The sequence below is a fragment of the Drosophila serrata genome, unplaced genomic scaffold (assembly GCF_035046125.1).
Source record: "Drosophila serrata isolate PLE 108 unplaced genomic scaffold, ASM3504612v1 contig_272, whole genome shotgun sequence".
Lineage (NCBI taxonomy): Eukaryota > Metazoa > Arthropoda > Insecta > Diptera > Drosophilidae > Drosophila > Drosophila serrata.
The window spans coordinates 10,124,641-10,151,282 of NW_028257170.1; the positions used below are offsets into that span (position 1 = coordinate 10,124,641).

At 43.8% G+C, this 26,642-nt stretch overlaps 5 protein-coding genes and 1 long non-coding RNA gene across 6 annotated transcripts; 4 read left to right on the top strand and 2 right to left on the bottom strand.

The window, feature by feature from the left end:
* Window positions 1-523: 523 nt before the first annotated feature.
* pzg (putzig) lies at window positions 524-4,847 on the bottom strand. Its single transcript, XM_020960492.2, has 3 exons — window positions 3,831-4,847; window positions 1,300-3,769; window positions 524-1,241 (listed from the first exon to the last, which is right to left on the bottom strand). The coding sequence occupies exons 1-2, from the start codon at window positions 4,453-4,455 to the stop codon at window positions 1,359-1,361; spliced, it is 3,036 nt and encodes a 1,011-aa protein (XP_020816151.2). The 5' UTR covers window positions 4,456-4,847; the 3' UTR covers window positions 524-1,241; window positions 1,300-1,358.
* Window positions 4,848-4,996: 149 nt separating this feature from the next.
* Window positions 4,997-5,560, bottom strand: LOC147643552 (uncharacterized). The gene is made up of 2 exons (XR_015271905.1): window positions 5,255-5,560; window positions 4,997-5,197 (listed from the first exon to the last, which is right to left on the bottom strand). It is a non-coding gene; the product is annotated as an uncharacterized LOC147643552 (long non-coding RNA).
* Window positions 5,472-9,173, top strand: LOC110189973 (uncharacterized). The gene is made up of 5 exons (XM_020960263.2): window positions 5,472-5,926; window positions 6,580-6,868; window positions 7,438-7,769; window positions 8,492-8,571; window positions 8,629-9,173. Exons 1-5 carry the CDS (start codon window positions 5,846-5,848, stop codon window positions 8,960-8,962), a joined length of 1,116 nt encoding a protein of 371 aa, XP_020815922.2. The 5' UTR covers window positions 5,472-5,845; the 3' UTR covers window positions 8,963-9,173.
* Window positions 9,174-13,256: 4,083 nt separating this feature from the next.
* On the top strand, window positions 13,257-14,480 carry ppl (glycine cleavage system H protein, mitochondrial). Its single transcript, XM_020960262.2, has 3 exons — window positions 13,257-13,786; window positions 13,872-14,150; window positions 14,215-14,480. Exons 1-3 carry the CDS (start codon window positions 13,669-13,671, stop codon window positions 14,313-14,315), a joined length of 498 nt encoding a protein of 165 aa, XP_020815921.1. The 5' UTR covers window positions 13,257-13,668; the 3' UTR covers window positions 14,316-14,480.
* Window positions 14,365-24,295, top strand: AcCoAS (acetyl coenzyme A synthase). Its single transcript, XM_020960260.2, has 6 exons — window positions 14,365-15,496; window positions 21,094-21,832; window positions 21,907-22,061; window positions 22,196-22,364; window positions 22,432-22,621; window positions 22,733-24,295. Exons 1-6 carry the CDS (start codon window positions 15,186-15,188, stop codon window positions 23,179-23,181), a joined length of 2,013 nt encoding a protein of 670 aa, XP_020815919.2. The 5' UTR covers window positions 14,365-15,185; the 3' UTR covers window positions 23,182-24,295.
* Window positions 24,296-24,349: 54 nt separating this feature from the next.
* LOC110190295 (uncharacterized) lies at window positions 24,350-26,552 on the top strand. The gene is made up of 3 exons (XM_020960679.2): window positions 24,350-25,633; window positions 25,706-26,077; window positions 26,136-26,552. Exons 1-3 carry the CDS (start codon window positions 24,684-24,686, stop codon window positions 26,491-26,493), a joined length of 1,680 nt encoding a protein of 559 aa, XP_020816338.2. The 5' UTR covers window positions 24,350-24,683; the 3' UTR covers window positions 26,494-26,552.
* The last annotated feature ends 90 nt before the right edge of the window (window positions 26,553-26,642 follow it).

Sequence of the window (26,642 nt, forward strand, 5' to 3'; positions counted from 1 at the left end):
GATCGTACCCACGTGCCAAGCCGGTTCAGGTTGCAGTGAGTCTCAGACTCAAAATAACAACGATTTCGCTGATTTATGGATCGGAACGAGCATTCATAAGGCTTTAACGACAGGCTAAACTGCTTTAATGCCACCGCTGGGAGTTTAGCTTCTAAATAAGTATTAAATCTTATTAATCAACTACCTACCGTATTTAAATGCACATCAATAGTCGGGCATCAGGTGTTGGGTAATTAAGAACGAGTCGAAAGTTTGGATATAATAAAAATATGAATTTTTAGAAACCATCTCTCGGGCTCGACAACTCACTAATCTACTTTTAGAGGTCGATGCCCCCACGCTAGACGCGGCAAACAAATGAATGCTCGAATTGATGGTGACATTATGTAAACTCTGGGGTTACTGTCTGACTTATGAGCCATCTATATTCATCGTTGCCGTGTTTAGTTATCTTATCTGAATTGATTTACATGCATGCCGAATTCCAAAGATCAAAACACACAAAGTAAACAGAGACATGAAATTGATGTTCGTTCGGTTTCGCATTTGCACATCTTTACAATCATATATTTCAAGTTGCTCGACGTATATCTCTATTTATATATTTCTGGGTGTGTGTTTGTGTACTGTCTGTGGGTTACAAGTGGCCTTCACCTTACATGACAAGTTTGGGGGTTTGTAAGAAGCATTCATCTGTTTTTCAATAGATTTTTATTAGGTGTAATTGTGTATTTGTGTGTTCTTGTGGTGTTTGTATATTTTAAACATAATCATCATCATAATCCAAGTATCTCACATAAAAACTATGTTTACACATATGTAGGGCATGTTGTTTGCTTGCTGTTACTTTCATCTTTGCAGTTTACACTTTGCCTATACTAAAAACTAAACCTAGTTACCTTCCAAGTCCGAGACAGGAGCGCGTTACCAATCATCTGATGCGATTTTGAGTGCCGGGTCTCGGTTGAGATCCCTGGGGCAGCTCAACTATTTTTATGAATTGGCTTGGTGGTTGTCGTCTGGATCGGGCAAGCCAGAAACGAGGATTATAAGTCATTTAGAGTTAACTGGAGTGTTAAATACATATGCTAAATGTAAATATATAAATTGAAACTTTCTCGTGAACAATTTCGGGTTTGGTTGTTTGAATAATGTAGGTTTAAGGTATGTGTTTACAATTGGTTACAACGCTGCGTTTGCGAACGTCCTCCAGAGACCTTCAGCGCCCCCACAGCTAAAACCTGCAACGAATAGATCCGATTACATATCATTCTTTGAGGAGCGTCCCAACACACTTACCAGTCCTCGTCGGTTGCCAGTATGGTGTAATGGTCACGGCCTCTCTCCTAGGGCCAGTCCTAGTCCGCCTTCGTCTCCGCAAACTCTTCCAGAGCAAAGTAGCTGCCACCGGAGGCTCCGCCACTGCTGCTGGCTGTGGTGGTGGCCACTACGGTGGAGGATGCCGAAGCACTGGATGCCTCCGACACTTGCACTTCTTCGCCGGCCGTTGCAGCTGCCGTATCCTTTTCGTCGGAGCTGCCGGATCCGCTGGCTGCCGCCGCCGCCGCCTGTTGCGCTGCCTCTAGCACTTGTTGCTGGACCTGTACGATGGGCTGGCCATCTTCCGTGTATGACACGGACACCGGTATGCGTGTGCCATCCTCGCTGATGACGTGGGCACCCTCCTCGCCATCCTGACCCTGTTGTATGATCAGCTGGCCCTCGGAGTTCAGCAGAGAGGCGTCAATCAACTGCTGCTCATTGTTGTCGCCATGGACGAGCACCATCTGGCCACTGCCGTCGGTCATCATCTGTAGGGTTTCCCCTTCTAGTCCCTCACCGGACTGCAAGACGCCCACGCTCTGCAGCAGCTGCTGAATCTGCTCGGGATCCTGCACAATGATCTGGTTGCCCTCGGCGTCGGTCAGAATGTGATTGTCCAGCTGGAGCAAATGACCATTCTCATTGACTATGAACTTGATCTGTCCGCCGTCCACTTGCGCCTGCATTGCCTCGTCCAGTTCCATTGCCACTTGCTGCTCGCCACCGGCAGCTTCGCCGGCCTCTCCCTCGCCACTGTTGCCGGTGGTCACCTCGCCCTCGACGGACTCAGCACCTTCCGTGGTCGCAGCAGCGGCCTCCGACTCGGTTGTGGGCGTATCCGTGGCTTCACGCTTTGATTCGGCTTCTCCTTCTGCAGAGGGTTGAGGTTCCTCGGCAGCAGCAGCAGTGTCGGCCTCCTTCTCCTTGGCCGATTTTTCATCAGGTTTGGGCTTAGACTTCTCCTGACCGGCTTTACTGGCCGGCTTGGTTTCCTCTGTTGTTTCAGCTTCAGCAGCGGCGGCCTCGTTGTCATCGTCAAGACTGGGCATGGAAACGGGTGCTGCAGTGGACTTGCTGTCGGCGGAGGCGTTATCGCCGCTCTCACCGCCTTTAACGTCGGTGCTGCCCTGCGATTGGGACTCATCCTCGGCTTGATCCAGATTCGGCATGTCAATGCTAACGGACACTGGAGCTGTGGCACTGGGTGAATCCTTCTGGGACTGGTCGCCGTCCGGCTGCGGTATGGTTATGTTGAAGGTTATGCCCCCGCTGCCCTCCTGCGAAGTGATGACCATTTCGCCGCTCTTGCTGCCCGTTTTGCTTGCCTCGCCGCTCTCGTTCTTGTCCGAGTGCAGTTTCTCAAACAGGCTCTCAATGTCCGCCTCGGCGCTCTGCTCGCCGCCCTCCTCGGCAGCCTTACCGGTTGCCTCGCCGGGCTCATCGCTCAGTAGTGCCGCGGCTGCCGAATTTAGGGCTCCAGATCCTCCTGCAGTAGCGCCCTTTTTGTCACGCCTGTGGGTCTCCATATGGTGGTTGTAGTAAGTCTCCTGGATGAAGGTCAGAGAGCAGATGCTGCACGAGAAGAACCGTATGTTGTTCTCCGCCTCGCCGGCAGCCACAACAGCTGCAGCGCCTCCGGCTGCGGATGCCGGCACGGTATCGCTTAGTGCTTCGTCAATAGTCTCCTGGAGCAGCTTCTGGGTGTTCAAGTTCTGGCTAACAGCCGGCTTGGAAGAGACCGTCGCTCCGGATTGAGTCTGATGGACCTCAAAGTGCTTGACGAGAAGCTCACGCTTGGGGAAGGTCATCGAGCAAGTACCGCACTTGAAGAAGTTGGTCTGATGCTGCTTGGCATGCACAGTGGCCGCCTCGCGCGTCTCGAATCGCTGCGAGCACAGACGGCACTTGAATGGCTTTGGCTTGCCGGCGACATGCTTGCGCATATGTTCGTCTAGGACGCCCTTATCCGTGGACTTGAACTGGCAATGGTTGCACGAATACAGCGAGGCGGCAGACACGTTTAGGTTCTCGGAAGCGGCGGCAGCAGCTGCAGCTGCAGCGGCAGCCACCGGTGCAGCAGCCGCTGGTATGGTGGTGGTGCTGGTCACCAGCACATTGGTGGCATGGTTGGTTTCCATATGCTTGCGCAAGCTGACCTCGTTTACAAAGTTGATGTGGCACATGGCACAGGTGTTATCCATGGCGGTGTTGTGGTCGCGCACCATGTGTTGCTTCATGGCCCCAAAGTGGGGGAAGATCTTGCGGCAGGTCTTGCACTGGAACGTCTGCTGTTTGCAGGTCTCGTAATGAGTGTTGAACAACCGCATGTCCGACGTCTTATAGTCGCAAGAGGTGCACTTGTAGATTTTGGTGGCCTTCCTCTGCACCGTCTGTGTGCCCTGGGCGCTGCTCTGAGGCGTTCCGGAAGCGATCTTGGATGCGCCCACTAAGAATAAAGAATAATTAGCAAGGAATAACATGGGAATCGGCTTGCTGTCTAGACTAACCTGTTGTGCCCGGTACGACCTTGCGTGTCCGTAATGCATCCGAGCTCTGGCTCTCCTCCAGCGACCGATTGGCAGCGCCGGTTGCCATTTTCTGCATCTTTAGCGGCGGACTTGCCTCCAGGCCTCCCAGATCTTCGTTAATGGCATACTTCTTGTTCAGCAGACTGATCAGGTTCGTCTTTACGCGCTCCACGTCATTCTCTAGCCTGTCGTAGTAGTTCACCAGGTTGGTGCAGCGCGAGCAGACGTAATCCTCGCCGCAGACAATCACGAAGAAGCCCTCGCCCACCAGCTGGGCCAGTTTGTTAGGGAACTTGGTGGCGGTGTGGGTGGTGGTCATCTCCGTAAGCGAGGTCTGCGGCTCGCATCGTTCGTCACAAATGTAGCATCGCGTGGCCAGGAAGCCGACGCCAATGCCCGCGTCCGCATCGCCACCCGCCTGCTGCTGCTGGGCCAGGGATCCGCCGGCGGAGGCACTGGCAACGCCGCCTCCGCCCCCGCCGGGCACTACGAGACGCGTCGTCTTGAGGATGCGCGGCTGACTGGGACCGGTAACGGTGACTGCTCCGCTATTGAGCAGATTGTTGAACTTGCGGTAGGTGGCCGGGTTCAATTGGTTGTTCATTGTGCGGTGAGCACGCCGTGGCCGTGGTGGGGCTGCCGGGGTCTTCGCTGTTGTCTGCGGAACGGAATCTCTGGGCGCAACACGCGCAACTGCAAGCCGCTCTTTTCTGTGATTCGGCGATTACGACAAACGGCGCTTTTGCGGGGCACTGGGCGCTGGTCTGGGCTCCTTCGATGGCGACACACGCGCTTGCTACTTTTACGGACACGGCAATTGTGCACCAGAAACAACAATATCTATCGGTTTTCAATTCTCGCTCCGTTCTGGGTTGTCGCGGCGTCACTTTGACTGTACTAAAGTCTCGGTGCTGTATTTTTTAGGGTTAAAAATGCGTATGTTTTGCGGCCGTGCTCTGTTTACAGCTAGTCGTCTCGCTCGCTAGCACGCTCGCTGCCCTGGCATCGCAGCGATGCACCAGCTAGTCATCTCGCTCGCACGCTACGGAAATGGCGGCTGCTCGGGCGGTCAGCCACGTTCAGACGGGGAAAAAGTATGACAGCATTGCAGTTTTGCATGACGGCACAAAAGATTTACAATAATATTATCAAACGCGTAGTCAAGTTTCTATATTTAAATTATATTTAAGTGAATAGATTTTTTTAAAGTGGTCCGATTTAAAATTAATTATTATATTGGCTTGATTTGACTGATATCCTATGACGTGTCCGGTCTGTCATGCATTTGTGGTTCTCTCAGCAGCCACCAGAGGCCGCCTTTGCGCGCGCTCATTTGAAAATTCGTACTGTAAATAATTGAAATGTTTGGGAAATGAGGTAAGCGGCGAAATACAACTATTTACGCAACGATAAGGGCGACATCACTAATGTGCTAATACAGAAGTCCGATAAGATTGCAGTCCGCTCCAATTATAGCCTTTCGATTTAGCTCACATTCTCCCACACAATTCAGCCAAGCGAAAACGCTTGTCGATGCCGTGGCTTCTCTTTTCTGGGCGGGTGAGGTAAGGGGGCCGCCTTATCAGTACCGATAATATAATATTTACCATCCGAACGCAGAACGCAGCCCACAAGTTAAGGCCCGATAAATGTTTCGACCAAAAACAATGCGTTCAGTTAACGAACGAAACGAACAGCGAACGGATTCTGGCTCGAGAAATCGAGTTGAATCGAAGTGAAATATAGAAATAAAAATAAAAGCCTTCGCGGACAATTGGCGCATTCCGCAAGCTGTAATTCAAACCGAGCCATTATCGCTTGGTTATCGGGAAAATAAACGAGTTGCGAACGCGGGTCGCAAAAATAATTGGCGATCGTTCAGTTGGCCAACGGACGTTAACGTCGCGTACTGCAAAAGCGCACTCAACCCGAACGATCCGTGTGAATAAAGAATATATAGAAAATAGCAGAAGCCATCGAAAAGCCGCCGCAAAATGTATTCACCCCCCGTGCCGAGCATCAAGCACTTTGGCTCCCTCAGAACGGCCGTACTCTGGGCCGGAATTCTCGGAGTGGTAAGTAGCTCCGTGACCCCGACCCCATTCCCTGATAAGGGAGGAGAGATATTGGAATTGACATTGGCACCACTCACTGGAATTGACTGTGGTGGAGATACAAGTACTCCTTCACCTGACCAAATTCTAGTCGTCATAATCAGCATTGAGTCATTTGCAGCGATTCCTCGTTTCAAGAGGAACTGATAGCCAGATAATCAGTTGCTGTGATTGACGTGTGTGTAAACAAATTGACTGAAAAGAACACTCAGATAGGGAAAGTTAGGCTATTAGAAGCGAAAAATCATTAATATGTAATAAGAATCCGGAAGATTGTTATTTTGAACCAAAAGTCCTACTTCTATCTAAATTTCTTTAAAACTACATAAAATACTTAATCCTAATAATACAATTATTGTCGGAGCCCACCTCTTTTGACTTTTTTTAAATAGTATCTGCTACATAGTTTTAATAATTATGAATTCATTATAATTAGAGACTAGACTGGACTAGAGCCTTGCAAGAGATCCAATCAACTAATGATGCTGATGTATAGAGAGTATAAATGCCTTTTTTATGACAACTAAAACTAGTTCTTGTAATTTATAAGATATTATATTTATCAATTTACCGTAATAAGTTTTTTCTATAATATTTGATTTGTTTTCCCACAGGTTCAAGCCTGCATCTGGATTGGACTGACCATCACAGCGATATGTGCTTACAGCTGTGTGCTGTACATAACGAATGATTTTACGTATGGGAGCATGGTGAAGGCCGTGTTCTTCTATGTGTACTTCAAGGGCGGCTGCAGGATGAGCCCCAACGATTTCCAGCAATTTGATTATACTTATTTGGACTCAGTGGAGACTGTGTTCGATTCGAACCAATTGTTGATCTGGAACTGCGTCTACCTGGGAGTTTCTGTCTGCTGGCTCATCGTGTCCATTGTGCTAATATTCTGTGAGTATGATAAAGAGAATCTAGGAAAGCGGAAATGAACTGCATATAAGAAAAGATATCGTAACGCTTTATGATTCACTTGTTAAAATCGTGGAATTTCTTTTATCAGGCAGCCAGATAAAATAAAAAGCCCCTGCCATAAAGCCAAATAAACAAAAGTTAATGGTATAAGTTTGAAACTATATGAGAGGTTGTATAACTTTTTCATTGATGGGTATTCCCCCACAAATATTGTTTCTTTGCTCGATTAGGAGAAATATTATAAAAAGGAGTAAATTAATTATTAAAAATATCTTGGATAATTTAAATGAACTTTAGCTCTGTCATTCAGAAGATAATTCGTTAACTGCCTTCCTACATTTTTTATTAATTTATTATATATTATCATTATAATTTAATGACTTAATTATGCTTCTGATTTGATGTATCACCTGTAAACAAAGTCATTTATTAATCACATGCTTAAATGAAAGGTGGCACATTTTATGTTTGTACTTCTGAGACTCATTAAATCCCCACTGTGATAGATTAATCAATACACCTTCCTTCTGCTCCATTCTCCTTCCAAGCCGTGCGCAAGGATAACACCAAGGGTACCCTGATCGCGATTTACATCTGGGCCTTCTTCGTGGCCGCCATCTGCTGTATGGACGTGGCCTCCGGAGTGATCTTTGGCGTCGACTACGGTCGCTTTAATGATGAAGCTCTGAAGCAGAATGCCAATACATTGAACGCTGGTCCAGTGGATCCGATGGCTGCCACCCTCATTGCCGGAGCCGTGTCCGCCATCTCGATGATGATCATCTCGTTCAAGGGCTTCGTTTTGTGGCTAATAAACCTTGGCCTGCTCATCTACCTGCTGGTGCGAGCCACGCGCATTGCCACCGATAAGGATGGCCCGGTAAGTTGTCACCTGAGGTCAGCGGATGACCTCATCGCGTTGTCTTCTCCTTTTCCGATTTCGATTCACATTCAAGTGATTTGTCTGTTAAAATATTCGAACAACGCAGAAAGTGAAATTCTTACGGCCGGGCAACGACTACGACATGGCTATGTTTAGCACTTTGCTGCCATTAACTCACCCTGGTAGTGGTGGTGTAGTCTATTCCGGTGCTGGTTGCTAGTAATGGTAACCACTGATAAGAAAGCCTCGTCGATAAATTGCCTCGGGCCGCCTGATAGCGGGATTCCTGGGTTTTGGGGCTCAGTTCGCCGAAACGCCGTAGAAAATGATTGCTTACTCTGGGTTCTGGGTGCGAGGGTACCGTCTCAGGACAGTTCTCCTCATCTATTCAAAATATGAGTCAAGAAAATAAGGAATTCATTCCACTTTTAGTATTTGTATTATTCAATCCTCTTTCCTAATCAGTTGCCATTGAAGTGCAACATTTCAAGGCGTTTCCATTATCAGTTTATTTAAAAATAATATTGTGTAAATCTACAAAGTGAGGCGTTATCATGAAATTTCTAAAAATTTTAAATTAGACTAATTGCTAAAGGTTTCAAATCAAATCAAATGATGCTTAAACGTATGCTATAAAATGGTGCATAATTAATAACTTTTTGCATTGATTTAAGATACACAAAGATTCCAGAAAAATTCGTAATAACTTACTTCCACAGGATACTTTGTATAATCCCCGCAAGGATTCCAATGATATTCTGACCACCCGGCCGCCCATTCGCGCCTACGAGGAAGAGAAGTGAGTAGAAATTGTTTTCCTCCTGAACCTGAACCTAATCCCCATTCCGTGTCTAAGGGTGGAGATCCAGGCATATAACAACGCAGCGTACAGCAACGCAGCCTACGTTCCGGATAACCGCTCCACGGCGGAGACCATTGAGGTGAACGAGGACGCCATCATCCGAGCGGCGCACATGTCGATGGACTCCAATCTAATGGACCGCCGCTTCCGGGACCTCAACGCCTTCCAGCAGTACCCGGCTCCCAATCCCCAGGCCAGTCGCCCGCTGCGCCAGACCACACAGACTCCGGTGCAGGAGACTATTGTGGTGGCGACGGCGGGATTCCCGATACCCGACTACTCGCCGGCACCGAGTCCCAATGGCATTCTGCGCCATCCCCAGTACTAAGACGGCTGGCGCCCAGCAAAGCCACCTCGTTCCATAATATAATTCTCAAATAATCCCCAAGTGACAGCTAAAGTTTAGTTCAAATTTTGTCAGTATGACAATCTACGATGTTGTACATGTTATTCTTATTTATTTGCATGTTATTAACCAAATAAGTGTGTGCAGTTGTACATATATTAAACAGTCATAGTTGTTTGCACCGCCAGTTGAACGGTATTAGTTTTTTCTTTTTTTCTATAAGTTCATTATTTCATAATGCAGATAAGGCGCGGTTCGTTTAGATGGAAAACGGCCCCCAGCAACGATTTAATTGGGAAGAGATTAGCCCGAGAGGAAGGAAAACAAAATACGTTATTTAAATTTTAGATTACTATTTCGTGCTTATGTGGGAAATAAAAACATTTTATGTGTAAACGGAAATTGTAAATATTTCAGGTACACAGGTTTAATTGAAAATATATTGATTGTTTGACTTAAATAAATAATTACATAGAATGGTTGTTATATTCATTTTGAAATCTAAGCATTGGGCTTAACATCTCCAAATTGGTTTAATAAGCTTAATTTAAAGTCGAAATTCTAATTGGTGGATAAACAGATAAACGAACGATCTGTTTGAATTTATAATTCGAGCCGCCAAAAAACCTTTTACTTTGATATAACAAAATCGATATCGATGTTAACGCGTTTTTGGGAATTTTTAGGCTCGTCGTATAAAAAAATATTTTTTTTTTCTCTTCTAAAATAAGTTGTTAATGTCGCGAATGAAATTATTATTATTATTATATGCTAGATAAATCTTAAATATTTCCCTTTTTAAATGTGTTAGAATATGCTTTAAAACCAGCACTGGGTCAAACAAAAGTTCAAATATCCACAATTCGTCAGATCTTCCAAATCTTTAATTATTTCTTTTATTTCGTAAGTATGGCACTAATTCGAATAAAATATAGTTTTTAAATCCTAATAAATGAATTTAATATTGATTTTTACTGGGCTATTTGACATTTGGATACGTTAAAAAAAGCATGTGAAAAATCGTGTTTTCAGGGATTTCCTAATATCTCGGCTAATCAAAAGCGTGCAGCAATACCCGATATGACAATATAAAGGACATTTATTTTAGCTTTATCGTACCAAGTTTCAATTTTTTCAAATCGTCAGTTTTTGAGCAAATCTCATAACAGTGATCAAACCTCGGGGTCGGCTCCATATAAAATAGGGCATCTAAGATTTTAAGGCTTATAACTTCGATTTACGAACGCGTGCACATATGCACGGTACATAGGATTACTAGAGGAAGATTAACGAATATTTAATGAAAATTTCAATTGTTTTTAACAGTCGGATTTCGAGTAAATCGAATAACAGTGAGCAGTGTATTTGAGCTAATAACTAAGGCGCGAACTATGAAAATGGAACCAGATGGGAACCAGCAGAGAACCACTCGCTGAACCAGACCATGGAACCATGTTCAGAAAAATACTAAATTAAATAATAATAGCAAATTGTTGAATAAAACATTAAGAAAAGTGACTGCCCAATTATTGAAAAAGCCCTTCAAAACAAATTGGTGGGATTTTCATTTAAATCAGGGAAAGATTATATTAGTAAAACCGACGCTAACTTTTACAAAAATCTTACGCCTTTAAATGAACGCGTGGAAGCTTGCACGGTATATCAAACGATAGGGAAAAATATTCTATAATTTCGAATTAATTCTCTATTAAACTTATCCCAATGATTTTTAGAAATAGGCGTTTTTTTTTTCCGATCTTAATCACAAACACGGCTTTATATCGATAGGGCCCTTCCCACACCCTATCGATGAATAGCCCGCCATAAAATATTCCTATTGACCATTAAAACAATTGTATGAAATATGCATGTCCCATGAATGGAATTGACATTCCAAGCGTTTTGGTAGTTGTTTTATCAAAATCCGTTCAGTCGTTCATGAGAAAACCCACATTTGCATTTATTTACATAAATGTTCCTTCGAAGAATAAATATGTCTGGCAGCACTGCCTGCCAAAAAATAAGTCAATTTGATTTAAACTTTTTTATGAAACTTATGCAAACTGAAGATCGTACCATTAACGGGATCGCAATTCTGAACATTTTGATCCACGTTTCGTCAAAATCCGTTCAGTCGGTAAAGAGAAATCCCGACTTTTTCATTTATTGCCGTAAATGTATGTATGTACATATGTATGTGTGTATGTTCGACGAAGAATATTAAATAAAATAATCTGATTTATACTTAATAGTAGAACGTATGTATGTATGCAAATGGAATAAACTGCATTGTAGTTCTGAACATTTTAATCCATTATATGCTAGTAAGAGTGTATAGAAGACTAACTGGAAAGTTTTATTCAGATAGCTTTAAATATGAGGGTCTAGTTTCCTTATAATTAGACTGACAGACAGACGGACATGTCAAGATAGACTCGGCTGTTGATGCTGATCAAGAATATATATACTTTATAAGGTCGGAAATAATTTATTCACTGCGTTGCAAATTTTTGACCTGAAATCATATTACAAAGCAAGGGCATTGAAGCACTAAATTTGAGAAGCAAATTTTCGAAATAACATTTAATAGTCTGCCCAATAAATGATACCGTTATTCTAAGCAATTTGGTAGGTGTTTCATCGAAATCCGTTCAGTCGTTTTTGAGAAATTAACATTTAAATTACTAATTTATATACTAAGGTGGCATGATTATGCATCCCTGGCAGCCATCTGCAACAAATGAAAAATTCGGATTTCTCATTAACGACTGAACGGATTTTGATGAAACAGAGATCAAAATGTCCAGAACCTCGATGCCGTCTATAGGACAGTCTTCCTTTTCCATAGGTTTAACCATGAAGCTAAAACCAAGTTTTCTTGTTTTTAGGTAGGCAGGGCTGCGGGATATATTTATTCTTCAGTGACACATATGTAAATGGAAATAAATGAAAAAGTTTGGATTTCTTATGAACGACTGAACGCATTTTGACGAAACGTGATCCCGTTAATGGTACGATCTTCAGTTTGCATAAGTTTTATAATACAGTTTAAATCAAATTGACTTAATTTTAGGCAGGCAGTGCTGCCAGACATATTTATTCTTCGTATGAACATTTATGTAAATAAATGCAAATGTGGGGTTTTCTCATGAACGACTGAACGGATTTTTATAAAACAACTACCAAAACGCTTGGAATGTCAATTCCAATTATGGGGCATGCATATTTCATACAATTGTTTAAGTGGTCAATAGGAATATTTTATGGCGGGCTATTCATCGATAGGGTGTGGGAAGGGCCCTATCGATATAAAGCCGTGTTTGTGATTAAGATCGAAGAAAAAGAAAACGCCTATTTCTAAAAATCTTTGGGATAAGTTTAATAGAGAATTAATTCGAAATTATAGAATATTTTTCCCTATCGTTTGATATACCGTGCAAGCTTCCACGCGTTCATTTAAAGGCGTAAGATTTTTGTAAAAGTTAACGTCGGTTTTACTAATATAATCTTTCCCTGATTTAAATGAAAATCCCACCAATTTGTTTTGAAGGGCTTTTTCAATAATTGGGCAGTCACTTTTCTTAATGTTTTATTCAACAATTTGCTATTATTATTTAATTTAGTATTTTTCTGAACATGGTTCCATGGTCTGGTTCAGCGAGTGGTTCTCTGCTGGTTCCCATCTGGTTCCAGTTCGCGCCTTAGTTATTAGCCCAAATACACTGCCCACTGTTATTCGATTTTCTCGAAATCCGACAGTTAAAAACAATTGAAATTTTCATTAAATATTCGTTAAACTTCCTCTAGTAATCCTATGTACCGTGCATATGTGCACGCGTTTGTAAATCGAAGTTATAAGCCTTAAAATTATAGATGCCCTATTTATATGGAGCCGACCCCGAGGTTTGATCGCTGTTATGAGATTTGCTCAAAAACTGACGATTTGAAAAAATTGAAACTTGGTACGATAAAGCTACAAGAAATGTTCTTCATATTGTCATATAGGGTATTGCTGCACGCGTTGGATTATCCGAGATATTAGAAAATCCCTAAAACATGATTTTTCACATGCTTCTTTTTAATATATTCAATTGTCAAATACTTTCAAACCGAGCAATAGTTAATTAATTTTTATCATTTAAAAACTATATTTTATTTAAATTACTGTCTTACTTACGAAATAAATTAAAAATTTATAAATCCCTCCATGTTCCATTTTCCCAACGGTCCATTTCAACGCTTACTCATCGGCGCTAATTTGATGGGCATAGAAAATAGATTGATATATTATTAAAAAGGACCGACACACGAGAGAGAATTCTGTTAATTAACATCCATCCGACAGCCATCGAGAGAGAATTCTGTTAATGAGAGCAGCCTGTTATTGAATTTTACATTTTACATAAGAATTCGATAAAGGTGTATAATTGTATTCCAGACGTGTCAGATGTAAAATGTTAAAAACAGCTGTGGAACTCAGCGACCAAAACAAAAACAAAAGAAAAAAAGATTTCGATTTTAGTCCCGGGTCAAAATAAGTTCAAAAGAAATTGGTTTTGCGATAAGGCGAGCTACGATTTTCGTCCCCGAGCACTAAACGTAACGAGCGTGTTTTGAAGCCGCTCACTTGTCAACGAAACAGCCCCGGAATCGGATCACACAATCACTTGTTTTTGACTGGCAAAAGCATGGTTTTCATTACAAAATTGACACGGATCGGGTTCCAGGCGGCCCGCCAGCTGCGCGCCACGCCTCTTGCCGCCCTCCAGGGGCGCGGCTTCCACCTGAGCAGCCTGCTGAGCGCGGGTAATTTATTCTATGGTTTATGCAACACAGCAGTTGCAGTTGTGAAAGCACTGACCCTCAAACTGTAATCCGTAATCTCTTCCAGAACGTCGCTACACGAACAACCATGAGTGGGTGGAGCTGGTGTCCGGGAACAAGGCCATTGTGGGCATCTCCAGCTACGCTCAGGAGTCGCTGGGCGACGTGGTCTTCGCCCAGCTGCCGGAACCGGATACAGACCTCAAGCAGAACGACGAGTGCGGGGCCCTGGAGAGCGTGAAGGCGGCCAGCGAGGTGTACTCGCCGGTCAGCGGCAAGGTGACGGAGAAGAATGCTCAGGTGGAGGACACGCCGGCCCTGGTGAACAGCAGCTGTTACGAAAAGGGTAAGATAAACAACACACATCGCCTTTTTAGATCTCTGTGATAAAAATGTACATCTCCTTGCAGGTTGGCTCTTTAAGGTTGACCTGAAGAATCCCCAGGAGCTGGATAGCCTTATGACCGAGGAACAGTACAAAGACTTTGTGAAAGGCAGTGCCGATCACTAGACCGAGCCAGCAGCCAGCAGCCAGCCAGCGATCAGCGAGCAGAGACCCAGCATTTGTTATCACTCGAAAACACACACCAAAACTCATCGCCACCCCACACGTTGTTGTAGCTCTGACATTTGTTACAAATAAGAATCGACAGTAAAGCCAAATATTATATTTAAATCGGGCGTCTTGACCTGCGGGTGGCAATGTTCCAGGCGGAGTCTGCTCCCCCATGGAAACCTTCTAGCCGATAAGGCCCACCGAAGAGAAACCTGCCCGGAATCACTCAAAAGATAAGCGAAACACTCACTCATAGATCAAGAGAGTATAAAGAGGGAGAGGCTAAGGAGCACTCAATTTCCTGGTGATAATACGGATCAGCTTGGAACGGCGTGCTTGGATTTGGCAACACACATACATCTATTAAAAAATTGTTGCCGAGACGGGCAATGGCACACGCCACGGGCATCGCCATCACCTGATTGATGATGGACACACCTCTCTGGAAAGTTACGCCGTGCTCATACAGCGATAAGGATGTCTCAAGTCGCGCCTAGAAATCTGCACGATTCTGGTGAATGATGATAATGATTGAACTGAAAGAGCGGGCCCGCCGAAGCTTTCGCCTCCGAAAGCTGGCCCGACAGAGGCGAAAAGCTCTGGCGTTGCTCATACGACCTGGTCAGTGCTCAAAAAAAACTCATTCGGTGCGGTGCGAGAAGCGCGTGCTGCTCGAGAACCTACCCCAGAAATTTAATAACAAAAACACACACCCCGCACATACACACTATAAGCTAAGGATAACTGCAAAGCAGGATAATTTCAGGAGAATCTTTAACAAAAAGTACCTAAGCATTGAACAAAAACACAAACAGAACCGACAAAATGCCAGCGGAAAAATCAATATATGATCCGAATCCGGCCATCAGCCAGAACGCCTACATATCCAGCTTCGAGGAGTACCAGAAGTTCTACCAGGAGTCGCTGGACAATCCGGCCGAGTTCTGGTCACGTGTGGCCAAGCAGTTCCACTGGGAGACCCCCGCCGATCCGGAGAAGTTCCTCAAGTACAACTTCAACATCTCCAAGGGCCCCATCTCGATTAAGTGGATGGAGGGCGCCTCGACCAATCTGTGCTACAATCTCCTGGATCGCAATGTCCGCAACGGTCTGGGCGACCAAATAGCCTACTACTGGTGAGTCCTCCTCCTCGCCCACTCCCCTTCTGGGTATCGTAGGTCGCATGAAAACAAAAGTGGTTCGCTGGCAGGACAACGCAGTATTGATTTTTCTTGTGGTTATGAAACTTTCGCCTCGTGACGTGCATAAGGTGGGTTCGGTTCGGTTGGGATCGGGTTCAGGTTCGGGCTCTCCTGCTCCTCCACCTCGGTCAGGATTTACTGCGCAGGAACCATCACAGGCGAACAGATGATAGTACGTACGTGTTTATTGCAAGGATGCGAACTCAAGGGCACATCTCACCTTGTTGCCATCGATTTTTGTTTAGAGAAGGACGTAGCTCTTTGTTTTCCTATTCTGTTTCTAGCTAATTTAAGCAATTACTTTTGTTTTGATTGCGACTTAATCGTCTGAATGCCTAATGTGACAGTGACTCTAATCATTCCGATTTAAGGCAAATTTCGGGGGATTTTTGTTTAGGGTTTTTCAACCTGCAGTTTTGCTAAACGCTCTGGGTCAATGTCAGGGTCATTTGTCGCTTCGAGACCTCGCCGTAACAGGGTGACCCGGCCAAGTTTAAGCTTTGCAGTGGTATTTCTTTGTTTGTCCATGCAGTTTATATTGATTGGCAATTAAACCGGTCGATGTGTCTGAAAACAGAGTCTGTTTTAGTCTGTTATATTTCCGTTTTTACAAACGTTTGTTTTACCGCAAAGTTATATACATCTCTTATATTTAATTCAATTATGAACCAATTTAAGGAAAGCATTCAAATTGAAAATTTGGGAATATCTTAAGATACTTCCTATATCTCTCTTTTATTTAAGTCAATTATAAACCAATTTAAGGAAATTAGTAAGCATTTAAATTGAAAACAAAGCTTACTGAGTCATTAAATCCTTTTTAACTTGCAGATGTGACAAGTTTAATTTTTATTTTTTTTTATTTTTTAAATATATACTCTAACCAATTGCTTGGGAGAAATTAATTTTTTACAGTTCCAACTAAAGTTCAATATCCCTTGTTCCATTATTAAAGTCCCCATCCCATTTATGGTTGCTTCTTTACGCGACGTTACTTAAAGTTAACACAGACGAATGTAAATATTAAATAATAGTCTCAGGTTCTTCCCACTGTGAAGTGCAAATTTAATTGTTGTGCAATCTACATACTCCGTCGACGCCTATTAAACAACGGACACTCCCTTCCCCTGATTAGGTCTCCGGGAATTCAGCACTATATAGTACTATATAAGATTCTTGAGTGCCCACTCAAAACGCAATTAAATTGAATGGCCTGGAAGAAATAAGCACTTTGTTGTTTTGGTTGCGCGAGAAGATTCGCTTTATTTTGAGACCCAAAGTTCACCGTGCGTCAGGCTGGAAAAAAAGCACAATGTTAAACAAATGTTAATGCTAATGAGCTTATCTCGGGGTTATCACTAAGGGGCTGATCTCGGGGCCCCGAGGGAAATGCAAATGAAAGTCAGGTAATTGAAAGGCAATTACAAGGTCATTGCTAGTAAGTTTCCAGCCACCTTGGGTTCTACGATTCTATGGCTCAAAGTTACATTTAACCTATCATTATTCCGTGCTATTTCCCATTCTTTTTTGTTGGAATTATTTAATCCCAGCACACAATCTGTCCTCACTGTCCCTGCGATAAGATAAAAACTATAACTGGGGAAAAGAAGACAGAAAAAATACCGTGCACGTAATGAGTAATAATTAACGCTTTTCGAGCGGCCGTTTCAGATAATTTTATTGCAAACCAAAGCAAGGCAAAACAAAATCTTAAACTTTATTTGCACCGCGTTTTTTTTATTGGGCAGATAGCGATAGCAAAAGTTGAACAAAACTAGATCCCTCAAACTCTTTTGGAACAGGTGCAAATCTAAAATAAAGTGGGTCAGCTACACAAAAAATTCAAATGACTCAAATCTTTAGTGCAAGAATAAATCTATGACTCGAATCACTATAATTAATTATTGAGTTGAACCAGAACTTACTTAAAGATTTATTGAGGATTTTAAGTGTGAAATTGTTACTCATATTTTCATTTATTTATTTGTATAATCTAGCGTGAGACTTATAATCATTTCTACATAATAATTATAACAATTTCATATATAGTAACTCCAAAGATCAGTTGATAACCTTTTCGAAATATATAGATTTTTACCTTTTGATCTTGAAATGTTACATCTCTTTTCGATTTTTGAATAAATCGGTTTTGAACCGAACTGATTTACGCAAACGGATTTCGAGACTCGATGGCAACAAAATTAAATTGAATTAAACACACACCAAAGCCGGGCATTATTATGTAAGCGATTTGACAATGCGCGCAAATTGTTTATTCAAATTGATCGAAGCGCGTCTTTGCGTTAAACATTTTGCTATTTTCCGTCTCCTCCTGTTTTCTTTCTGTTTTTGTTATTTTCCATTTCTGTGTCACAGTGTCTGGGCAAAGGGTGTAGGAAAAAGTAGACAAAGTAAAGGAAGGAGAATCGGAGACAGGAACATAAATAATCTCAATCCAGGTAACAAAACAGTTTGAGTTGCACTGGGCGAAAAGAAAATCACGCGATCACATCCTCTGATTCACGCACCACCAATTAGAGACCGCAGACAGACAGAGACAGGGAAAAAGAGCGACAGAAATAATGGACTGTGTATGTGGATGTCTTACCTGCACTGAAGAGAGAGCGCCAGCATAGAATAATGCTGTCTAAGCATTTCTCAATTTTTTTTTTTTGCCACTCTTATCAGTTTGGACGAAAAAACGTGTTTTGCCCATCCCATCCCTTCCCTGTTAATTATGTAAGCCGCTGTCTTCGTTGTCAATCCAAAGATTTACGAAATTTGGAGAAAATCGAATGATCGTTAGACAAACTCTGAAGATCAGCATCGTACGATAATGGCTCTCAAACTGTAGGGCACAGCCAGACAATGAGACGCGTGCGAGAAAGAGCGAGGGAGCAGAGGGAGCAGAAAGCACAGAAAGAAATTAAATTATGTTTCAACTAAATAAAAGGGTAAAATTGTATTCCATATAAATATTATAATTTATTTACGCGTAAAGTTTAAACATATAAAAAAGTATACATGTGTTTTAAAAATATTATAAATTTAAAATTAATTAATACCTCTTTATATATATATTACTAACAAATATTAATTTTATTGTCAATATGGCTTAAGTTTTTTTTTCGGTGTATGAGGAAAAGAAAAACATTCGATGCGATTTATATGACACGCGAATCAACAGCTGATGCTATTGTTATTAAGATAAGTTAGCGGTGTAGTTTTTTTTATTTTTAATTTTACCATTCCCCTCCATAATTGTTTTCGTTCACGCGTGTGAAGAGAGTGGCTGCTTTTAGCATATTTTTTGATTTGTGATAACGGCAGCGGGCCACGCGTCTCGCTGTGGTCAAGAGGTGAGCGGGATCGGGCTTCCGACTCTTCGATGTGAGGTGTTTCCAAGGCGGCATGGAAAATTTCTTGTCTGGCGATCCGGCAACAAGATTAGGTGGCAAGTGGGCCGATTACCTCTCCAAATTGCAAATTAATACACTCGCGTCGCGCCACTTTTTTTCCCACAACTCTGGTTACTCATGCGTCGGAGGAGAAGCCTCCACCAAAATCATGAGTGCTCGGTTCTGATAATAGGAGAGGACGTCCGTAAGCACTTGGCCTTGACTGTGACTTATTGCCAGTCGTCTGATTACGAAATTCGGGTAAAGTTTGGGAGTCACCTCTACTTTCGTTAAAGTTTGGAAAACCGTTATCTCTAAATAGAGGAGGTATCACAATTTCCATAAAACTGTTTAGCAAACATTTCTACAAATTTACATTGTGCATAATGTTGAATTTTTAAATTAAGATTTAGGGTATTTAAAAAAATGGAATTTTAGCTTTCGGTTTAACTTAAAATTAATTAAGGCAATCCTTTTCAATCATACAATTTGATTCAATTCGACGTATAAATAATGTTATAAAACGTGATTACCCAGTTATATTACCCATAATTTTCATTAGAGTTATACCAAGATCGAGTCATTGATTTTCGACGGTGTTTTCAATGCGTAGTTGATTTATTTTTGCCTTCTTACTAATTGACAAGAGCGAGTATAAACAAGTATTTCGTTCAAGTGGAATGACATTTCGCGGCAGTTGGCCCAGTCGTCACACCCGAAACAGTCCGAGACAGCCCCACTCACCTACCAATAAGGCCACAGTCACCCCCCAAAGGTGAACTTTGATCGGTGCAGACTAGTCAGAGGTTCCAAAATAACCCCGAAAACGTCACGACAAGAGAGCTTTGTTCCCAATGCTTCCTGCTTTCTCTTCGGAAACCGAAATAAATGTGCTTTTATTGCCAGGCTAATTCTTATCGCCTGGCCACAATGATTTACACTCTCCAAACAGACCCTGCTGATTGTCTATACATATAGCAGTAGACACCTGTCGTTGGTTTTAGCCCAGTTAGTTTATTATTGTTTTTCTGCCGTGCTAATCCATCTTGACCTCCAAAATGTGCCATGGAAAATGGCTTTCCCCATTTCAGTTTCGTGTCGCAAGTGTTTATATCCGTTTTGAGCGCTGAAATCATTCACGATTTAGCTCAGTCACGATTTTTGTTTACCCGAAAAGCTTGCAAAGCTCTTTGATCAGTTTTACATATCCACATTTCGTGCTAAATTCTAAATTCATTCATTTAATAGCAACAATTAGGGAAGCATTGACAGTGAGTGCTGTTTGTATGCGAACTAAGAGGTCATTAGAAAAGTTTAAAAAATTATTCAATTTAGTAAGGGACTTGATTGCTCAAAAAATTACTTCAATAAATGTTTGGTTATATTTCTTTTAATAATAATTGCTTTGCAAGGTGCACATTTTAATAGTGCCTAGTGTAGTTAGTCAAAGACTATTAACAGCCTGTTGAATGCTTATTGTACATTCATATAAATATATATAGAATATATATATAAAACATTTGGTCGGTTTATGGCATTGGGTTCTGTTGCCAAGTTCAGAACAAAAAGGGAAAGGCACATAAAGTTCTACAATGTTTCTACTTTAAGAACAATTGCGGCAAAAATGTTATAACTTAATTCTAAGCGAACAACTATTTGAACTTAAAAAAAAACATAGTTAATAAATAAATGTTTCAGAGAGATACGAACTTTTTTTTAGTCCCATTATCCATTGTTTTTTGCAGTTGATGTGCGGATGGATTTATGTAAAATATAAATATACCAAAACCAGATGATATTAAATTACCATAGCTAAAGCTATTAAGTAATTGTTGAAATTGCAAAGCTATTATTTTTACCTCCGCGAGTATAGATATAGAAAACTTTGAAATTAGGTGGCTATGTTTGAGTGCAGAGAATCGAATTAAGTCTTCGTCGGGGCAATTAGGAAGCCTCGAATTACAGTAAGTGATCCAATTGTGATGGCCGGGGTAATTAGCCCAATTGTGGGGGACACCCGGTACATGGCACTCATTTGCGAACGCCACCGGCGCGTGCTCGATGTAAATACTATAAGCATATACTATAGAATGCAATATGTGTTTCCTCATGGCCGTGTTTCTTTATTTGCAGGGAGGGCAACCACCCCGATGACTATTCCCGGGGCCTCACCTACCGCAAGCTTTTGGAGGAGGTCTGCCGGTTTGCCAACGTGCTGAAGGATCATGGCATCCGCAAGGGTGATCGTGTCTCCATCTACATGCCCATGATCCTGGAGCTGCCCATCGCAATGCTGGCCTGCGCCCGCATCGGCGCCGTGCACTCGATTGTCTTTGCCGGATTCTCACCGGACTCCCTGGCGGAACGGATGTTTGACTGCAAGGCCAAGCTGCTGATTACGGCGGATGGAGCCTGGCGTGGTGAGAAGCCCCTGTACCTGAAGGCCCTGTGCGACACCGCACTGGAGAAGGTGGAGGAGCTGGGCCACTCCGTTGAGAAGTGCATCGTGGTATCGCATCTGAAGCGTGTCACTCCCTGCCAACCGGATCATGTGGAGGCGGAGATACCGTGGACCGACGATCGCGACTACTGGTGGCACGAGGAGATGGAGGACAAGGAGCCGGCCTGCTATCCTGAATGGATGGACGCCGAGGACCCGCTGTTCATGCTCTACACTAGCGGCTCCACCGGCAAGCCGAAGGGCGTGCTCCACACCACCGCCGGATACCTGCTGTATGCGGCCACCACCTTTAAGATTGTCTTTGACTACAAGCCAGGTGACATCTACTGGTGCACCGCCGATGTGGGCTGGATCACTGGACACACGTACGTTGTGTACGGACCGCTGGCCAATGGCGCCACTTCAGTGATTGTAAGTGGTCTGATTAGTTGTCTTTAAGGGTCTGGAATTTCCAACTAACCACATTTATTGTCTGTCTTTTGCAGTTCGAGGGCACCCCGTTCTTTCCTGGAAACGATCGCTACTGGAGTGTCATCGATAAGTACAAGGTTACACAGTTCTACACGGCTCCCACGGCCATCCGAGCGCTCATGAAGTACGGCGAGGGACCCGTGCTTAAGCACAACCTGAGCGGACTCAAGTAGGTTCCTTTGGCGAATTTAAATATATAGAACTTTGCCACATATTTTTATATAGCTTACTAACAAGTATCAAAGACAAATTATTCTTTACTTAGACCTCCTTTTCTTATTGTATTTTAATATTATCTTGCAGAGTTTTGGGCAGCGTGGGCGAACCCATTAATCCGGAGGCCTGGCTCTGGTACTATCGATACATTGGCAAGGAGCAATGCTCCATTGTGGATACCTTCTGGCAAACGGAGACCGGTGGTCATGTCATCACACCGCTTCCTGGAGCCACACCCATGAAGCCGGGCTCGGCTGTGAGTAATCCTTTTGCTACCAAACCCGAACTTGAATTAATTTGTTGCCTCTCATTGTGTATTACAGTCATTCCCCTTCTTTGGCGTCAAGCCCACTTTGCTGGATGAGTGTGGTATTGAGATCAAGGGCGAGGGCGAGGGCTATTTGGTGTTCTCACAACCTTGGCCTGGAATGATGCGCACCCTGTATAACAACCATGAGCGCTTCGAGGACACCTATTTCTCCAAGTTCCCTGGCTACTACTGCACTGGCGATGGTAAGTTTGGCTAATGTGTTTTTGTATTAAAAGTACACCAGTATCAAATGTAAACATTGGTTTAGACTTTCCTCTTATGTACTAATTGTGTATTACATTTTATTTAAACAGGTGCCCGTCGTGATGCTGATGGCTATCTCTGGATCACCGGCCGCGTGGACGACATGTTGAACGTGTCCGGTCACCTGATGTCCACCGCCGAGGTAGAATCCGTTCTCACGGAGCATCCTCGTGTGGCTGAGTCGGCCGTGGTCTCCCGTCCGCATCCCGTGAAGGGCGAGTGCCTCTACTGCTTTATTACGCCAAATGAGAACGAGGAGTTCGACCAAAAGCTAATTTCGGATCTGAAGAAGATGGTGCGCGAGCGCATAGGACCCTTTGCCATGCCGGATGTCATTCAGAATGCGCCCGGATTGCCCAAGACGCGATCCGGCAAGATTATGCGTCGTGTGCTGCGCAAGATAGCTGTGAATGATCGCAATGTGGGCGACACCTCGACACTGGCCGACGAGCACATTGTGGAGCAGCTGTTCGCCAACAGGCCCGTGGAGACCAAGTAGATGCAATAAGGTATTGCGGCTAAGATCGATACCTTTTCCCCAAGGCTTTCTCCGGCTTGCCACAACGACCACTCTCCGCTCGGCCATCGCATTTTTACGTATTCCTCGGTGTTGCGTAATCCTGTAAATCTCCCCCTACACTTGTAATACACCTACTGCTAAATGTTGGTCCCGTTCCTGGCTACGGCGTGTCTAGCATTAGCCCCTTCTTAACTCTACCTAGTTCGTAAGCCAAGGCGTGTGCGTAAGTAATCGGCCGGCTCCACGTCTGTCTATCTGTTTGTGTTTCTTGCCGCCTGTTCACCGTAGTAGTTGACACGTTCGCTCAGCACGCACACACCACACATTTTTCACAGCTCTTTCGTTTCTTTGTTGTAGTCGTAGCCTAAGTTCTCGCTAATTCGTATTGTGATACAAATTTAATTATATATCTTACTTAATACTTATGTATGTATTTTTAGTAGAATTGATATGAGACAAAATATATACACGATTCCAGTTGTAGCCACAGAATAACACCACAGATCTCATATCCTTTTTGGTTGTATACCCGTAATCCTTTTCGTTTGTAGAATCGATTTCTTATTTTCCAACCAACATTTTCAGGTCTGAGGAGGCGCCCGCACGCACGTAAGTCCGGAACCGATCGGGGACTCGGTTTCCTCCCCTTGTCCCACTAGCCCTTAAGTTTGAGAACGATACATATCAGTGTCAGCATTCCTGCATACGATCTATGTATACATGTTAGGGCGAGATTATCGCTACGATATACTATATACACCGCATATACAATATATTATATATTTATGTTATACGGTCAGAAGACTTACTGCAACGAAACATATCATGAAGTTACTGCGCAAGCCTATGAATATTATATAGAGGATATTATTACTGTTAGAGCTCGTTGTTGTTTTGGGAGACGATCTCGGTATTGAAGTGGTGACGATGAAAATGGAGATGGAGATCATGGAGATTGGCTGATTAAGGGGGCAGCCGTTCCCCGTCTGATTGTAAAAAGATTATTAGGAAGAAGGCTATTTACATATCTATATATTTATGTATTATGTATGTGTATAAAATAAAGTTTATTGTTTCAATTTGTTGTTTAAACTTGCAAATCTAGAGGATGCTGTGTTAAAAGGGGTTTCCACTTTGCCGCCTTCTTTAAATCAATTTGACACTTTTTGAAAAGGATATCTTCATGCTTACCTTTGGGCAGATTTTTTTAACTTTAGTTTTAAGGGTAGCAAAAGGAATTCCCAAGTCTTGAGATTTATAATGATCTTTCATAAGTTTTTAACTTGAAATTATATCACCTCATAAATGTATATATACCGGATCGATTTGGCTTGGTTGTAAACTTCCGAGCTAGGCAGTGACATCTCAGCCTTCGACACACTCGCTCAGTAGACATTCGGCTGAGACTGCGACTTCCTGGTGGCAGAGTGCGGGTGAAACTAGGTCTATACCGGGGTAACGAAAAACAACACAAGGTCAGAATGGCGGACAGAGAGGACTCGAGGAAGGACGCTTCTGCGGAAAAGAACGCCGCCACACGCTTCGGTCTGGAAGATCACGAGGCAAATCAGCAGGATGCACGAGTAACCACATTGAGGTCGGATCACGAACGGCGTTCCTTAATGATGCCGGCGGACGGACGGCGGTACAACAAGTCGACCTCACGGATAATGAGCGTCAACGACGCATGGTCCATCCCCAGGAGTCCTGAGGAGGAGCGAGAGTCCAAGGCCCAGAATGACTCTGATCGCAAGGCCAGTGACAACAACGATACGTTGGTGTTAAATAAGTCCACGTCTAAAGTTCACGAAGCGGAGGTACCCAGTTCGGTTCGCGCCTACGACGCCGATAGCTCTGAAACGGATGCAGAAAGGAAGAGTTCATTCACCCCTGTGGTTACACCGGCATCATTCCCGATGGTGGTGCCAAAGCTAGGGATAACTCCGGAAGGATTATCGGACACCGATGGTGATTACAAAATGCAGCCACCAAAGGAAAGACCAGAGGATCTGCCTATGCCACCGCCCATCATGATGCCAATAACGCCCTGTGAATCCAAAGCTCTGACTGCGGTCGGCAGCGGCGAAGACGTGCAGAGCTCTCTAAGCAAGTTAACCAACACAGATGTGACTTTTAATCCATCTAAGAAGTTCGCCACCAAGGGCACCAACACGTCCGGCACCATGATCGCAGAAAGCGATTCAGAGGACGAGGACACCTTTCTGCCGGAGTCCTTCTCCGCGAGCGATCTTAAGAGTCTATTTCTGCTCGCCTGTCGCGAGGTGAAGTCGGCGGGCGAAATAGCGCGGGCACATGATGAAGAAAAGCAGCAAGACAAAGGTCGGGAGGAGCCTGATCCGGAGAGCCGCACCGAAAGCTTGGTCGAGTCCACATTCATCAATGCCATCAGCTCCAGATTTCCCGATCACATGTATGTGGTGAACGTGGTTTCTTAATAGATATTTATGTCTTCCGTTCACCAACGATATTTCTCTGTCCGCAGATTCATAACCGGGGAGCGAATTGTCAATTCAGAGTCCGGAATAGTGGACTTGACGGATAAACCCACCTGGATAATTGATCCCATCGACGGGGCCATGAATTACGCCCACCACTTTCCGTACTATTGCATGTCCGTGGCCTATTTGGTGGACAGGCAGACAGAGTTCGGTATTATCTACAATCCGCCCATGAAGAACATGTACACGGCGCAACGGGATAAGGGAGCGAAGTTGAACGGAAAGGGTATAACGGCAACCGCCCAGAAGGACTTGTCCTCAGCACTGGTTCTGCAGGAGTTCGGCTCGGGAGCTAACGAACCGCAAGGCCGCATGGGAATGGAAAACGCCCAGCGGTTGGCGAAGGTTGCGCATGCGTAAGTTATTGCGTTGATTTTTGCCACAGGGATTGTCCAGTCAATGATTTCCTTTCAGGATGCGCTCCATTGGCTCCCCTGTCATGGGCCTGGCCATGGTGGCATCTGGTGTGGCAGATGCCTATTTCAACTTCGGACTGCACATTTGGCACATGGCCGCGGGTGTGCTCCTGGTCACCGAGGCCGGCGGCGCAGTGATAGACCCAGCTGGCGGCGAGCTGGATATTATGTCCCGTCGGTGCTTGGTGGCGTCCACAGACCAACTAGCACAGGACATCGCAGGCCGCTTGGAACAGAGCTACCCGTCGCCTCGCGACGACGAGCCGTGCAAACCGGAAATGCAGGACTTCACCAGCCAGACTGACTTCCCCGACACTGAAAGTTCGGAAGCTGAGACCACCGCACCTAACCACTAAACTGTCCATCAGGAAGTCCAGCTGAAATTAGCCGAGTAAAATTAAATTTAATAAATGGACAATACAGCTGTTTTTAGTCCGGCTACAGACAAAAAATATTCCCTTTTTGTAATTCAAATTTGCCGACAGTCTGCGTTTTTTTGTTATCT